The sequence below is a fragment of the Xiphias gladius genome, chromosome 21 (assembly GCF_016859285.1).
Source record: "Xiphias gladius isolate SHS-SW01 ecotype Sanya breed wild chromosome 21, ASM1685928v1, whole genome shotgun sequence".
NCBI classification, from domain to species: Eukaryota; Metazoa; Chordata; class Actinopteri; order Istiophoriformes; family Xiphiidae; genus Xiphias; species Xiphias gladius.
This window is the reverse complement of record NC_053420.1, coordinates 13,998,316-14,013,498: the sequence shown is the minus strand read 5'-3', so window position 1 is coordinate 14,013,498 and position 15,183 is coordinate 13,998,316. Positions and strand designations below refer to the sequence as shown.

The 15,183-nt window shown below is 39.7% G+C and overlaps 1 protein-coding gene across 1 annotated transcript in view; it reads right to left on the bottom strand.

Moving 5' to 3' along the window:
* Nucleotides 1-15,183, bottom strand: part of trim62.1 (tripartite motif containing 62, tandem duplicate 1) — a 33,725-nt gene that overhangs the window by 10,601 nt on the left and 7,941 nt on the right. The window contains exon 3 of the mRNA XM_040115680.1: nucleotides 1,889-1,984. Within this exon, the coding sequence (XP_039971614.1) occupies nucleotides 1,889-1,984 (96 nt within the window). The remainder of the gene's footprint in view (nucleotides 1-1,888; nucleotides 1,985-15,183) is intronic.

The following is a 15,183-nucleotide window of genomic DNA, read 5'->3' as shown; positions in this document are numbered from 1 at the left end:
AGTGACAACAACTGAGTCAGTGAAACCTGTGGCTGAAAACTACAAGTTTGGAGTTAAAAAGAAATGATTTTAACAGACCTCTGTAGCCCACTCCTTGTCTCTGTTTGAAGCTAGTGGCTTGAGGCTACAAAAACATTTCAATCTCCAGTTTAGCTGCATCGATTTTAATACTTTAATACTTTGTTTTTTAAACTGTCCATTGTGAGTACGACAGTGTTATGGGAGTGCAAATCTGTGGAGTGCTCTTTTAGCAACAATAAAGCAAAAACGCAGAAGAAACATAACTTCAGGGAACCTCAAATTTAGCAAGATGAAGAAGACATGCAGGGAGACATGTCATTATCAGCTGCCTAAATGCATCAGAGGCAAATGTAGTCGCAGCGTGGCTCTCTTCCAGGCAGAGCACTCTGTGCAAATGGATGTAAATCTAATGAGAAGAGCTCCTTTCCGTTGAGGACTGAGGGGGCAGCTGAAAGGCCTGCGTCTAGCAGTCAAAGTGAGTCTGGCAGCGGAGGGTCCTGCAGTGCAGAGCTCAGACAGAAAGATGGGTGATACCGTGACATCAGACAGCAGGTAGAAAAACAGGAGAGAGGGACAAATAAAGCTGACGGCTCCAACACCTTCTCTGCCAGAGACCCTTACCTGGTTAAAGGCTTCAATGTCACTACAGGAGGGAGGAGAGATGTGTGCGTGTGCGTGTGTGTTTGTGTGTGTGAGAGAGGGGTTGAGGGAATGACATATTGAGCGAATGCTCATGGTTCACTGATTAAAACAAGGTGTTGAGATTACACAGCCACTCCATGAACCAATTTACGTGTCAGTTAGGAAGGAAGATGGATAATCAGTGACTGAAAGACTGCACACCTTTAACAGACTTGCCCTTTACTTCCTGCCCACTGACACTTTTTTTTGTATGAACTTGTTTTACTAATTGAGTATTAGTGTCTCGATTTAAATGCTTAAGATGCAAACAAGGATGTCATGCCTCTGTAAATACCTTCATGCTCTGTTTGCTGCAGAATTACTTGTTAAATCAAAACGGGCATTACACTAATTATTCTCCTTTTTTTTCTTTCTACTAAACGTTTCTTCTGACAAAATTAGAATCTGAAAATAAGTAATGTCTGTCACACTTGATGTTCAGATTTTTTCCTCTATGCTGAAGTAAAAGAAGCCTCTTTAGACTTTAAACTGTTACAGTAAACATAAGACAAAAAAAAAAAAGACATTTGAAGTCCTCACCTTGGACATTTTAAAACTATTTCCTGGCATTTATAGATGATTAATAGAGAAAATAATTGGCAGATTACTTACTGCTAAAGATAATCGTTAGTTGGAGCCCTACCAAAAATCTTCAGCTGACTATCATAAAGGACACAGAAGCAGCACCTGTTCACAATCAAGAAGGTTTGGAATAATCGGCATTTTTGATTAAAAAATTTCTCGATTAATAAATTATCAAAATAGTTGCTGATCAATATCTATTTCTATTTCTACTGTTGATCTGCTAATGATTAATCAACAAATTGTTTCAGCTCTAGACCAGTGTGACAATTAGTCGATTAATTGGTCAACTGTAAGTTGTTTATCCAAGAAAAATGCCAAATAATCTCTGGTTCCAGCTCCTCAAATGTAAAGATATTCTGCTTTTCTGTTTTATTTCTTTGACAATTGAATACTTCTGTACTGTTGATGGGATAAAGCATGACATCTCCTTTAGCCCTGGGAAAATGTGATGACCATTTTTTATAGACTATTCTGACAATGTAAATGATCTTCACTTGCAGCCCCAGGGGGCTATAATTGGTGCTGCTCCATCTCTGTAAATGATTTTTGTTTTTTTGTTTATTGCCACATTCACACTTTTTGTATACAAATGTTACAGTACCTTGGTCTCAGTGAGTTGTCTCTGCAGGAGCTGCAGGGCCTCAGTGTGTCCCTTCTCACTGTCCTGCAGGGTGGCCAGCTGCTCCTTCATCTCCCTCTGCACCACAAACAACAGGTCAGTAACTGGCGAGTGGACTTTAACGCGACAGGACTGTGGAACTTAATTCAATTAGGTGAAGAGGATTTCATATCCATTTTAAACTCTCAGCTTCTGTTTTGCTCAAATAATCTATCAAAAACAAAGTCAGTCTCATACAAAAACAAAAAACAAAAAAAACCCAAACCCATTAATATATTTGGCAGCCTCGTTTTTGGCATGCCAAATTCTATTACGTTTATTTAAACTGCATTATTTGTATAAACAGATTTCTTTGCTCGGGTACAAGGCAGCAAAGATTTAAGCCTCAGCTACAAAAGAAGCAAGGCAGACGGAGAGCGAGATATGAAAGAGATAAAATGAAATCTCTGGAGATGTTGGGCTGTGTCAGAGAAAACTGGGTCTCATCCCTAGTCAGACACACGCTGGCAGAACCTGCACTGCTCAGTCACCTCCAAGTCTCCCCAAAGCAGGAGGGAGGCTGGGATGGCTGCTTTCACAAAATGGTGCAGTTTTTTTTGTTTTTTTGGTTTTAGATTTTTTTTCTTTCAGATTCAGGTCTTTGGATAGAAGTGGTTCAGCAGATGTACTCAATTCAGTATAGACTTGAATATACAAATGTGCACAGAAATAAGATACAAGACTCTAGATATAGCTCTGCACTTCGTTCATCGGTACTTGGCTGATGTTTTCATACTAAGTGACTGATGATGAATAAGCAAGTAGAGACTGAGTTTGAAATTCAATCAAAAAACCCGAATCTGCTGATGAGACACATTTTGCTTCAGTTTTGACTTAGGTACATGATGTGTTATAAAATTAGGTTAAAAGAAGATGGAATTAGATATTTTGTACTGAAACAAGACTAAGAGTCTACAGCCATACTAGCAGCTCCACCAATTTATTGTTTGTGTTATTTATCACCATTTTAGTTTTGCATGTTAGCATGCTAACATTCGCTAATTAGCACAAAACACAAAAGAATGATCGGAATGGCATTAGTTTTGCAGATATAAATCAAAGAACTGGACATGTTAAAATTTTGACCTGATGGTGGCGCTGCATGAAAAGTCACCAAAGTTGGTGTATATCACCTTGAGATGGACATGAATGTCTGAACCAAATTTCATGGCAATTTCCATGACATAGTTGTCAAGATATTATAGTCTGGTGCAAAAAAAACGACATTGCCATCCCTAGAACCACACCTGTAGCTTGACTAAATGAAGAGTCAAACTTTTTATACATTGATCTTTGAAGATGAAATATTCTTTTTGAAGTGATGGAATATAAAGACACTGGAAACGACCTGATGAAAAAACCTGGGTAATAAAGCCTGGTTTCAAGTTGTTTAATTTTGAAACTTTTCCTCAACGTCCCTGGGAAATCTCACCTGACTGATGAACAGAGATGTAGGCACTCCAAAAACACAAACTGATCTCAATACTATGGCCTCATTTAATCATTTTATTTGTTATGCTTACGTGTTTGGGCAAAGAAAGAATATCTTTGAAAGAATATCATATCAAGCCAGCGCAAACAAGTGGTATCATCTGCCCTTTATATTATCATTATCATTATTAATTATATTATTATTATTAGTAGTAGTAGTATTAGTAGTAGTACTATTATCACAGGAAGAAAGCCATTCCATTCAAATGATACCTTTTCCAGTCTCCAAAAATGTAAACAAGCAAATTGGCATAAATTAATCTTATACAACAGAGATCCAAATTAAACAGAAATTGTGCATTAGACAAAAGCCTCATACATAAAGTGACAAATATGTGTGGCAGTAAAAATGACATTTAATTTGCTCTGATTCTGTGGGAAATTAAGAACTGAATCAAAGGAAACAACCTGACACAAGCCTAATTAGTTTCAAACCCCAGTTAAGCCATCTCGCTGCCTGGTCTCTTTGCTCAAGTAAACTGTGCATCACCTTCTCTGTGACCCACCAAGTGTCAGCTCCCGTGAACAGCAACTGCAGCAAAAATCCACCAAATGGAACTGTCAGCTTAGCGGGCTAATAAAACAACCATCACTCAGCTACCGGGCTGAAATGAATGCCAGAATAGATCTCCAATGACAGGAAAAATACATTATATTTCGACAATCTAGTCTACGAGGAAAAAAAGGCTAAGGTACCATTGGGAAGTAGAAAATAAGCCATGCATCAATTTGTGATGTATTAGAAAATCCTTGACATCCATCATTAACTGCAAAATTAAAAGGAGCAGTGGGCTGTGTGGGCTTCTGAAGATGAAGCAGAGGAAAACAATGGTTGGTGCAGAGAGGGCGCGTGACTCTCCATGTCAATGATAGGAGTGCGGCAGGCTCAGCAGGCTCTCCGCCTCATCGCTACACGCTTGTCTGCAGCAGGTCAAAGGCTGCTCCCACACACTGAGATAGACCTGACAGACTGGCGGAGAAAACATGCTCCTCCATTCTTCTGCATTCACATTGTCTGTTTGACTGGTCAGAGAAGGGCAACTTTAACTGTTGCTGCCATCACGCCATTAAATGGATGCATCAACATGAACCAAAACAACTCTGAACACCCCATATCATCCACATAATGTTTCTTTTCAAACACTAAATTTTAGGGTCACATTGTCTAGCAGTTTTGAGTCATCCTCTGCACTAGCACTTGTCACTAAAATTAAATACATTGGAGAACATGCGTACTTGAACTGAATTTAAAGCGAAGCTTCATTTTAGAAACAGCAAAGATCTACCTTGGTGAAATCATCTTCATAGACTTCAATCCCCTGAACCTCCTCCATAACATGCAATTACATAATCCTCTTTAATCTTCCTGGAAGCAAAAACCGTCCTTTGAGCATCCTGCAGAGGGAGATTTCCTGTAATGACTTACAAATTTACAGAGAAAACCCACAGCTGTAGTTTCCATCATTACACACATGGACACATAATTGGATGTGAAATGGATGTACAGGCATCCAGAGAAAAAGCGTGCACAATGACGAGCAGACCATTATTTAGACACATAATGAAAACAAATACTGCAGGTAGATGAATGCTGGTATAGGCAGAGACAGGGAAGTTTGTGTGTGCAAGCAGTGAGAGAATGTGTGTCCTCGCGTTGTGCGTGGAGCCGTCTCTCCTGTCCTTCGCATCAGGCCAACACAAGTGTGACATGACATTTCCGCAGGACGTAAAGTTGCAGGAAATGGGGGTTACGGCTGGGGGATCATAAATCTAAAATTCATTTCATCCTGCTGTCATTTCTTTCTTCCTCCTCTTCTGTCATGTTAGCATTGTTGAGTAGATACATGCGAGTAAATAAATCAATAAAATAACAGTCTATCAGTTCCTTCAAATCTGTGCATGGGGCTTAAAATTACTCAAACTTTCTTTACAGCTGTGAGCTTGATTACATTCAGCGGTTCGTTCAGGATTTAAAGAGCCTTAATAGCTTTAAACTGCCAGCCCCCATAAGGAAGCGTACAAAACAACATGCAGCAGTGTCAAAGCATGAATAATAAAAAGCCCAAATGATGGGGAACTTCTTCTCATATGCAGACACGAGTAGCTTTAATTGATTTCAGTCACGTGCAACAGAAAAAAATAAACAACAAATACTTGCAACTCATCTTCTTACTGGAGGATGCACCAAATGCAGAGCCAATATGCTGCCACAGCATTAAGACCAGTCCCCCTTTTGCAAACCCCAGCAGAGCCCACAAAAACTCAAAGTACTGCAAGTGATTTTCACAATGACAGCTTGGCATAACCTTCATGGAGCTGAGGGTGTCATTCTGTAAAGCAGCAGACAGGGTGAGTAAATACAATGCCAGTCAATAACACAGCAGTGAGCACGTTGCAGCTGTTACAGTCAGCCAGTGGGATTTATGGGCTTGTTGTAATTTAGCATGGACCAGGTCTGAAATACCAAGCCGTCCCTTGCACCCAGGTAGATTGTCAAATGGACAACAATGTGCCATTATTTCAGGGCTATCAGCCTGGATATTACAACGGAAGAAACATACCTGCAAGTGCATGCACACATTATGCATTCACGACCATTAACTCCACATTAATTGAATTTTCCTCACATTAAGTATATGTATACAGAATGCATTAATGGTGCTTGTGCACGTAACTTGTTTGGTTATGGTTCAGGTCAAACTCTGCCCGTTTGGTTTAGTTTGGTTTGTCTGGGCTGGTGTCAAAGCTGTCAATCCATCACTGGTGTGGTCTCAAAAACCAGACAAAGGCCATCTGAAAAGGAGGCTCCTCGGCCCATTTTGTTTGTGTTGTAAAAGCAAAGCAGATCAACCCCAGGATTCTGTGATGGTAGATATGTGATTTTATGATGATTTTAAATACTAAACTACGGTTTTGGGCTCTAAGAAAGTTCTCATCATCTGTATGCACTAAGCATTGCACAGCCTTTATTAGCCTTTAGAGAATATAAACTGGTTTCACCACATTGGGTCCATACATCGATGATGATGCATGATGATATCACCAAAACTGTCCAATCAATGAGTTGCCTGTCAGTCCATACAATTTTATGCTTACAGCTCTTGGTTTGCTTTTAATAATTGTGGCTGTATTAAGAGGGCCGCACAATGTGGAAGCAAAGTCGGATGCTGCAAAACTTTTTTGGCTCATGTGCCAGACAAGCGATTTTCGTTCAAGTGAGTGGGCATCTTCTTTGAGTCCAGTATCCAGTTCCTTTAATATGCCCATGGTAATAAGTCAGTGTGAACATGAGCTAAAAGGAAATGTATGTTTTTTTTCTTCATCGGGACCAAATGAGCTGAACAGGAAGAAAGTAATAAATTTGTGAAGCAACAGAGGAGAGATGAAACATCAGCACTTATGTCATTACTAGATGCAGCTGGTGACTAGCCTGTGCGTGGTCCTGTCTTCGCAGTACGAGGACCCTTTCACAGCACTCAATGCCAGAACGAGTGAAGCCTGCGGACACAGGCTGAAGAGAAAGAGCTAACAGCCGACTGCGACAAGCAAACAGCAACTACTGATGCCACAACCATGGAAACACTCGCTGTGATGTGAGCTTTGTGTTGTGAGGTGCAGGATTTTAAATATATTTTGTCATTTCTGACACACTGTTCTTACAAGAGTGCCAGTCAGTGCAATATCAAAATGCAGACCGATGAACTTGGGGAATACAACACACTGTGTAAGCAAACAGCCTTTCTGAATGTTTCTTAGTTATACAGGTTGTCGTTTTCTTTAAAAAGCTGATACAGGCTGATTTATTTGAGCTGTGTGCAAAGTTATGATAAACTGTGGGCCAAAGGTTTCAGGGCCAATAATAAATATGTTTCAACTGTCTGTCTAGTGTGATGGCTGCCACGCCTCTGGCCCCGGGCAGCAACCAAAACAAAACTTTTGAAAAGAAACACAAAGCAGAGCAATAAAAATGCTGTCTCAGGCTGCAAACTCTGGTGTATTTTGGTACAAGACATCAAACTGAGGTCATCCCAGAACCTTGTTTCCTCTAGCATCAGCAGAGCCTATAGCCTCTCCAGTGGGACGGGTGCGTCCCTGCAGCTGTAGCTCAGCCGGAGGAGCAGGCAGAGGCCAGCTGAGCTGACTGAGCAGGACTGGCTCAGAAGGCTGGAGGACAGAGACACACTACTGTATTCACCTCCGACGTCTGTACTAGTGAGACAGAGGCAGCCTGAGACCAGAACAGCTTTTACAATACCTGGGTATGCTTACACCTACTACAAGGGACTAGTACTGTCAAACTCTCAGTTCTGGCCCGATAAAAAATATCAGTGAGCATCTCAAAGGCCAGGCCTCCTTTAAGGTCCAGTCACTCCTCAGTGATAATGGAGGTCTTATTTTTTTTTGTAGACAGTCATAATGGAGTTCTAATTTTATTAGGGCTGCATCTAACAATTATTTTCATTATCAAATAATAAGTCTACTAACTTTCTACTACTAACTACTGACTGACTGACTCAAATTAATTGCTAAAAGTCTGATAATTGATTGATCATGTAATGTCAATGTCAAGCAAAAATGCTAAAGTTTCTCTGGTTCCAGCTTCTCAAATGTGAGGATTTGCTGTTTTTCTCGGTTTTGGTCGGACAGTTTCTCAGACCCCAAGATGAAATAGTTTTCTTTGACTGACAATGGTCCAAAACTCAAATATATTAAATATTCAATGATAAACCAAGAAAAGCAGCAAATCCAGAAAAATTGGATTAGGTCAAACCAGGAAATATTTTGCATTTTTGCTGGATAAATTAAAGATAAATCAATCAAATGTTTTGTTGATTTTCTGTTGAACGGCTAATTGACAAATTTTCATCTGCAATTATTACTTGTGTAATTACTGAACTGTTCAATTCAAGTTAAAGTAAATTTAGCTGATAACTTAAACACTGGTAGGAAGGTAAATTAATCATAAGTTCTCATTACTCAGCACTTACAAAAAAAAAAATCCATCTTCCATTGCAGTTTCAGCACAATTTTGATTCTCATTCCTTGACAGATGAAACATCTACTGTGACTGATCCCGGGTTTGAGCATCAGATCACAAATCACCCCCAATTCTACTTCTTCTACTTCACAGGAAACATTTGGTAAAAGCAGTGGGGATTGGAAGGAAGCGCTGACGCTGGCGGCCTCCTCCAGTCCTCTGAATATAGGGCATGTCATGTAAATGATGAATGCTCAGAGGCTGCTGCTCCACTTCCTGGAGTGAGGAAGGACACAGAGTATGCAAATGTAATACACCAAAAATAAATAACTAATGGGGAAAAAAAAATTAAAAAACAAAACAAAACATTCATGTCAGTTTTATTATTTTTATCCTTAAAATGAAAAAGATTCATGATGTTTGAAGTGCTGACACAGGGCTACGGAGTCTACACACTAAGCCGAGGGAGCGGCGAGAACAAAGTGTGTTGTATTACCAAGGCAGCAAAGTAGGTGGATGTCTGAGGGTTTAAAGAAAGACAAACAGGTCTCAGAGCCATCGGTGTTAGGTTTGATAATCTACACAGCACAGGACAAGCCATTTAAGAGGAACGGGGTTTGTTTTTGGCACTAGAGTGGAAATCTGAGAGGTGGTGAGCGATAAGAGCAGGCCTGCTGCTTGTATAAAATCACCAGCTTGACAGAAGCTACTTAGTGCTTCACCTTCAGTCCTGAGGTTGTTATAGCGCGTCTTCTCCTGACTGCTGAGCAGAACTAGCTTCCACACAGCTATACACAAAGTTCACAGCTGAACTTGCAAATGTATTTGTCAGACAGCCAGTGTAAATGCGTACAGGCCTGATTTCATAATATTCTCACAACACCAACCAGTTTGAATCCATCTCTCTGGAGAGCTATCTGGGAGAGGGCTGAACATCATTTGAACAAGCAACTGATGAAAGACAGAAGAAAACATTAACATTAAAAAAAAATGTACTTCTTGTTAAGCCTGCGAGATTACTCAGTGATTCATGGGAGAAGCTTTTGTTCTGTTTTGGATACTGACGTCTGTAATTATTTCCAAACAGAGGGATCATTTGTAAAACAGGTTTAAGTGGTTGTGTTTGGAAGCTCCACCTGGCTGCGTAGCAACCAAAGTCAACCTTTCAGAGTTTAACATTGTTGTGTATAGAGAGCCAAGGTGAAACCAGAACTTCCCGGTTCTGTTTAAGAAGTAAGAAAACTTCATTCAGAATCCCTTGACATTTGTAATAACTTTGGAACAGAGCCTTTCTCTGCAGTATGTAGTGTTTAACAGGCCTTTGACATACAGAAGGTTAAGTTAACTGTCAGCTCTAAATTGTTTATTTATTGTCTAACTGGTGTGAACGTGAGTGCGAAGGGTTTTCTATGTGTCCGCCCTGTGACTGACTGGCGAACTGTCCAGGGCGTACCATGCCTCTCACCCGATGTCAGCTGGGATCGGCTGCACGCCCCTGTGACCCTCTATAGGACAACGGCTGAGTGGGTTTAGCTAATTGATGGATGGATGGACGAAACCAAGCTCTAAGTGCTGGGAGCTTTAGCTGTTTGTATTGTATGCCCACAAAGTACTTGCTGTTTACCTTTTTTTAAATCCTGAAAGTTTCAACTTCTAGCAAGTACTGCAGCAGATGTTGATTTGTCTTAGAATACGGAAAGTAAATGGTATATCTATTTGAATTGCTTTTACAACTTCTCTCAGTAATTGTATTTTTACGGTCACCTCAAATACAACTTCCACTGTTTCAGCATTTTAACTATTTCAGATTTTTCAACTGCAAAATTTCAGAAGAGACACCTGAATTTATAGAAGTTTAGCCCTTTCTTGTTTGCAAAGGAAAGGGCAAATAGTCAGACTTATTTAAGGAGCTATATTTGGAACCACCTGGCCCTGCAGAAACTAAACACACAGAAACCAAACTCAACTGAGCCATAACAACATGGCTCTGGAGAACTGCATTTCCCGCAAACACTGTTATCTCTTTTCTACTGCAGAGTGACTTCATTCTATAGACACACTGAAGAAACACACCCTGAAAATGACCCGTGGATATGTTTGACTGCGAGCAGATTTTCATCTTCTTCATCTTTGAGGAAAAGCTTCAAAAGGATTACTCAAACCTCTATTAGTCAGCATGTTGTTAATATAAAACCATGTAATATGTGTCAGGCGTAAAAATTGCCCTGTGAAAAAACGTGATGTGGTTGCATGCCAGCCAGCGCCACACGGCAGGCCTAACAAACAGATTTGTTTGCCTATACTTTGTCTTAGCGGCATGGGAACAGCTGGAAGCTATTCTGTTGTAGCTGTTGTGTATATGCACTATGCAGGCGAGATTGCTACAGCCCACCAGCAGCTCTGTCTGACCAAATAAAGTGTGCGTCTGCCTCTCTTTCACTCAGTCCCCTGATATGAAATAAATATTTGGGATGTATGCCTCTTTTGTCAAATCGCACTGTAAATTAACAGACTATTTCTGCAGACACTGGCAGTGCAGTTCTATGACTTATAAGTACAGCCTCCAGTCAGGTCTGCATGTTATTAAATCCCTAATAATCTGCATATTATAGCCTGGATCATCATATTAAAAAAACAAAAAACAAAAACAAACTTCAGGCACTGCTCAATAATGGAGCAAGGAAAATATATCTGCTTACGATTAAGGTATATGTTGTACAGTATTGGCCATTTTCAACTCACACAGGTGTTCATCAGGCTTCTAAAACTTTATATACTGAATATTATTAAGATCAGCACTCAGGAACATACTCTCTCTATTTTACTCCTAATTATAGGGAAGTGGAGGCCATCTACTGAACCCTAAACAAACAAAAAACTGAAAAAAAAAAAGTATACCAAGTAAATGATTAATCAATACACTTAAGTTACTACCACAGTATAGAGGGCCGAAGTCATAGACCTGTACACTCAGCTAGTATCTGTTTCACTTTCCTCAGCCAGACAATGCAATTTTCTATTGCCTTCACTGGCCTCTAGAAAAAGCTGAAAAAAGCATTTTCTGTCCATATTCTCAGCCAAAGGTTTATTCATTTCTGTAATGGACAGTGGTCACTTTAACAAAGCCAAAACTAACAAGCTGTGATGAACGGTTGTTGCATGTTTTGTGATTTAATCTTCGTTAAAAAGACACTGCTCAAATTTAAGGTCCAGCACAGCAGTAGATACCAATTAGGCTTCAAGTATATACCCGATATCTATACATCAGGAACCAAAAGTTAGTTAATAGCTAACCTGTTATTTTGCTCTCCATATGACTGCTTTAAAAAAAAAAAAAAAAAAAAAGGCTCATGTTATATCTCACATCTGGGTGGAGAAATCAACACCTCATGTTTCTGCAACTGTAAGAGAGTTGTTTTTATTTTGATGTTCACACTAGCATTTTAAAAGCCAAAATGATGAGAAAACAATGCCTTTTCAGTTTTAGCTAGTACAGTGTGGACGCAGACTGAGACGAGTCAACCAAGAAAACATTCCCAACCACCTCTACTTACCTCTTTAAAAGCCCTAATACCTTTTCAATGAAACAACATCTTTTTTTAAAACCACCACAAAGAGGCGAAACGAGCTTTTGATGGCATAACTTGTAAACCAAAAAATGTAACGACTGTATTTCAACAGAAGTTTTTTATGTCACTTTAATATACGAGACTGCTGATAAGAGGGATGTTCTTACTCGACTATTCCTGATTAAAATTATAATATTTTTCACAGGCCTCTAAACTATCTGACAGCTTACACTTTTAATTCTTGAAGGAATGCTCACTCTTTGTACAGCTGCAGTTATTGTGAGTCACAGTGGACTTAACTGTAAACAGCTGCTAGAGTAGGAAGCCTCTGTTAATGTGCAGACTGAGGTTGAGGATGAGTGGAGGGGCCAGGGTAAGGACAGACAATACAGCTGGCTGCTCCCCACTGATCTGTCTGACCCCTAGATGCACGCTAAATGCACTACGGGAAATAAACAAGCTCTAAGAATACCTGGGCAGAGAAACTTGAATTGGCCTTACATCACATTAACAAGCAATTTAGGAGTTTAAATTGTTAATGTTGATATCGATTCTTGTACAGATCAAAACATAACATTATAAAGTTGGATTTGAAAACCTTGCTATGACATTACAGTTTAACTGACTATCATGAGGTATTTTCTATTCAACAGATAATTACTCAAAGCCATTATTTACCCAGCGTTTTTCTCACAACTCTGATAATTACACAAATGTTTTACAAAGAATTGTTGCTTAATTTGACACCATTTTCCGGATCCCACACATAAAATTAGACTGAGACTGAGCATGTGAGAGTTTTTCCAGCACCGGCCTATTAATCATCTGTGCCTGTGCACCCGGACTGTGGCGAGAGCCACAGGTTTATAGGTAAACAGAAATACAGCTCGGCTCTCTCATTTGAAGACAAGTGGCATTTAACATGTAAACAAATCTTCAGGGTCCCATTCTCTCTGTCCCACACCGCAAGTGGTTCGGGGAGGGGGTCAGATCGGAGTCTGGCTGACTAGAAGCTGTAAATGAGGACTCCTATCAGCAGCACGTCTAATTAAATCATCTGCAGCAAATCACAGTCACAGGGAATTACAGGAGATTATGGTCCAGGCCGGCCCTGTGCACACCCCCGAGAACAATGGCCTGTAATCTGTCTTAAAACCCAAGCTAATCAAGCAATGCAGGGCTCAGAGTCTGATGGCTGCAGTGGTGGGTTACAGCAGTTCACATCCACCCAAAAATCAAACAGACACAGACAAAACTAAACAGCAGAGAAGACCAAATATTAACCGCTCTGCGATCATTCCTCACTCACAGATTTACCCAGGTCTGCAATTGTCTCTGCCTAAAAGCCATCGTCCTCAACTGCTCATTTCACATTCACCACTTTTTACAGGATATTCTACCTCTAAGGCACTTTAAGAAAGAGTAACCATTTATACAACACCTTTCACTGCCTGGTCTTTCTTTATTTAATGTGATCTTTTATAGCGGTGTCACTGGTGAGCAGGCAGCTCTCCCTGCTGATCTGCCTCACATTAGGGAGGCTGGGGCTCAGCATTAAGCCTCACTTTAAGCCGCAAAACTTTAAGGACAGCACTTCCCTTTTCATTCACTCAGATGACCAGTAAATCTGCCCTCGCCAGGGATCCTTCCTCTCCCTCTCTGCCCTGCCAGACCAGTTACAGCTTGCGCACAGCACTCCTGTGACCTGCAGATTTTAACTAGCTGACAGGTACATGTCTAACTACTGCTATCACACAACAGGTACGATGCATTCAATTATAATAAATTTCCAGGATAGAGTCAGGTGGGGGAGTTTGTGTAGTTCTACAAGAAAAAAAAAAAAAAAAACCTCTTCAGAATACACCTCTTCAGAAGTGGCTATTTTTGGAGATTTTTGTACAGGTGTTGCTAAGCAAATATACATTAAGTAGCCAGTTTACTTAACAGCTGTTTAAATCTATTCATTGTAGTACAAGAGCCGTGCAACAAATCCAACCTTCATAATAATTATGGTTTTTTCTTTAAAGTTTTTATTTTTATTGACATGGTTGTGGAGAAGTGTTGATTCAGTTATTTGGTCATTTTGGGGACTGAGTTTCAAAAAAAACGGAAAATTATAACCTCCATGAAGAGAGGATTAATTTCAGGTCTGCTGTATATGACTGCATTAGATTTAGCTAGGTGTACCTAATAAACTGGCAATCGAGAGTACATCTTTAACTGTGTTAATGAGGGTCAACTTGTTCTGATCTTTGCTAATGCAACTTTTCTGTGGTAGGACTGTTTTATGTGACTTTTCCCCTTTCCACATTTCATAATTTTGTAGGGTGTAATACCTGCACAACAACTTCTGTATATACATGTGGGGCAAACAACATACACACGATAGATAAAGTTAAGACATGGAAACTGGAAAAATAACATCAGAAAAGCAGCGTTTCAGCCAGAGGATATTAATATAGCAGGCAAGAAGGAGGAGGGGAAAACGATGATGACAGAAAGGAGAAGATCAATTTTGCAAATCAAATGTTCAATTAATTGTTTTTGTTTGTGTTAATTTGGTTTTATTCTCTCATTTTAGAATTTAAACATCACTCATTTTACTTCAAACTTAACAGTGACATCGGTGGTCATGAAAGACTTAAGAATTAACAAAAACAATAGAAACTTCAGTGAAACATGTCAATTTCGCTTCCCCCTTTAGGTTCAAGAGCTTCTTAAGTCGCTTTTAGCTTTCTACAAGCCAAAGAGGTATGACGCACTTGATGATCTATTATTACTTATAAGAGTGTTAGTTACAATGCTTTTGGGAAATACCTGTTAGGCTTAAAAGGGTTCATAAAATGGATTTACCATTTTATTAGCCTGCATTTAGTGTTTGGGTAACGGGGTCCTTTTCTCTTTGCACCTTACAGCATGTAGCTGTTAAACATCTATATTTTTATTTGCTAGAAAAACATATGGCAAATTTCAAATCCAACTCGTCTGTGGAGAAGGCCAAAAAAGACATTTTTAATGTACAACAGATGTACAGTCACCTGACTCACTTAACTGAAGTGCAAGCCAAAGTAATCATCTAAACAAGACAACATATTCTGTGTGATGGACATAGCAGGAGCTCTTCTTTCTCCAATAAATGTAGCTGTTTATCTGCTTATTTACCAACAGCATGGACTGAAGTAAACGTGCATCCTGCCCCA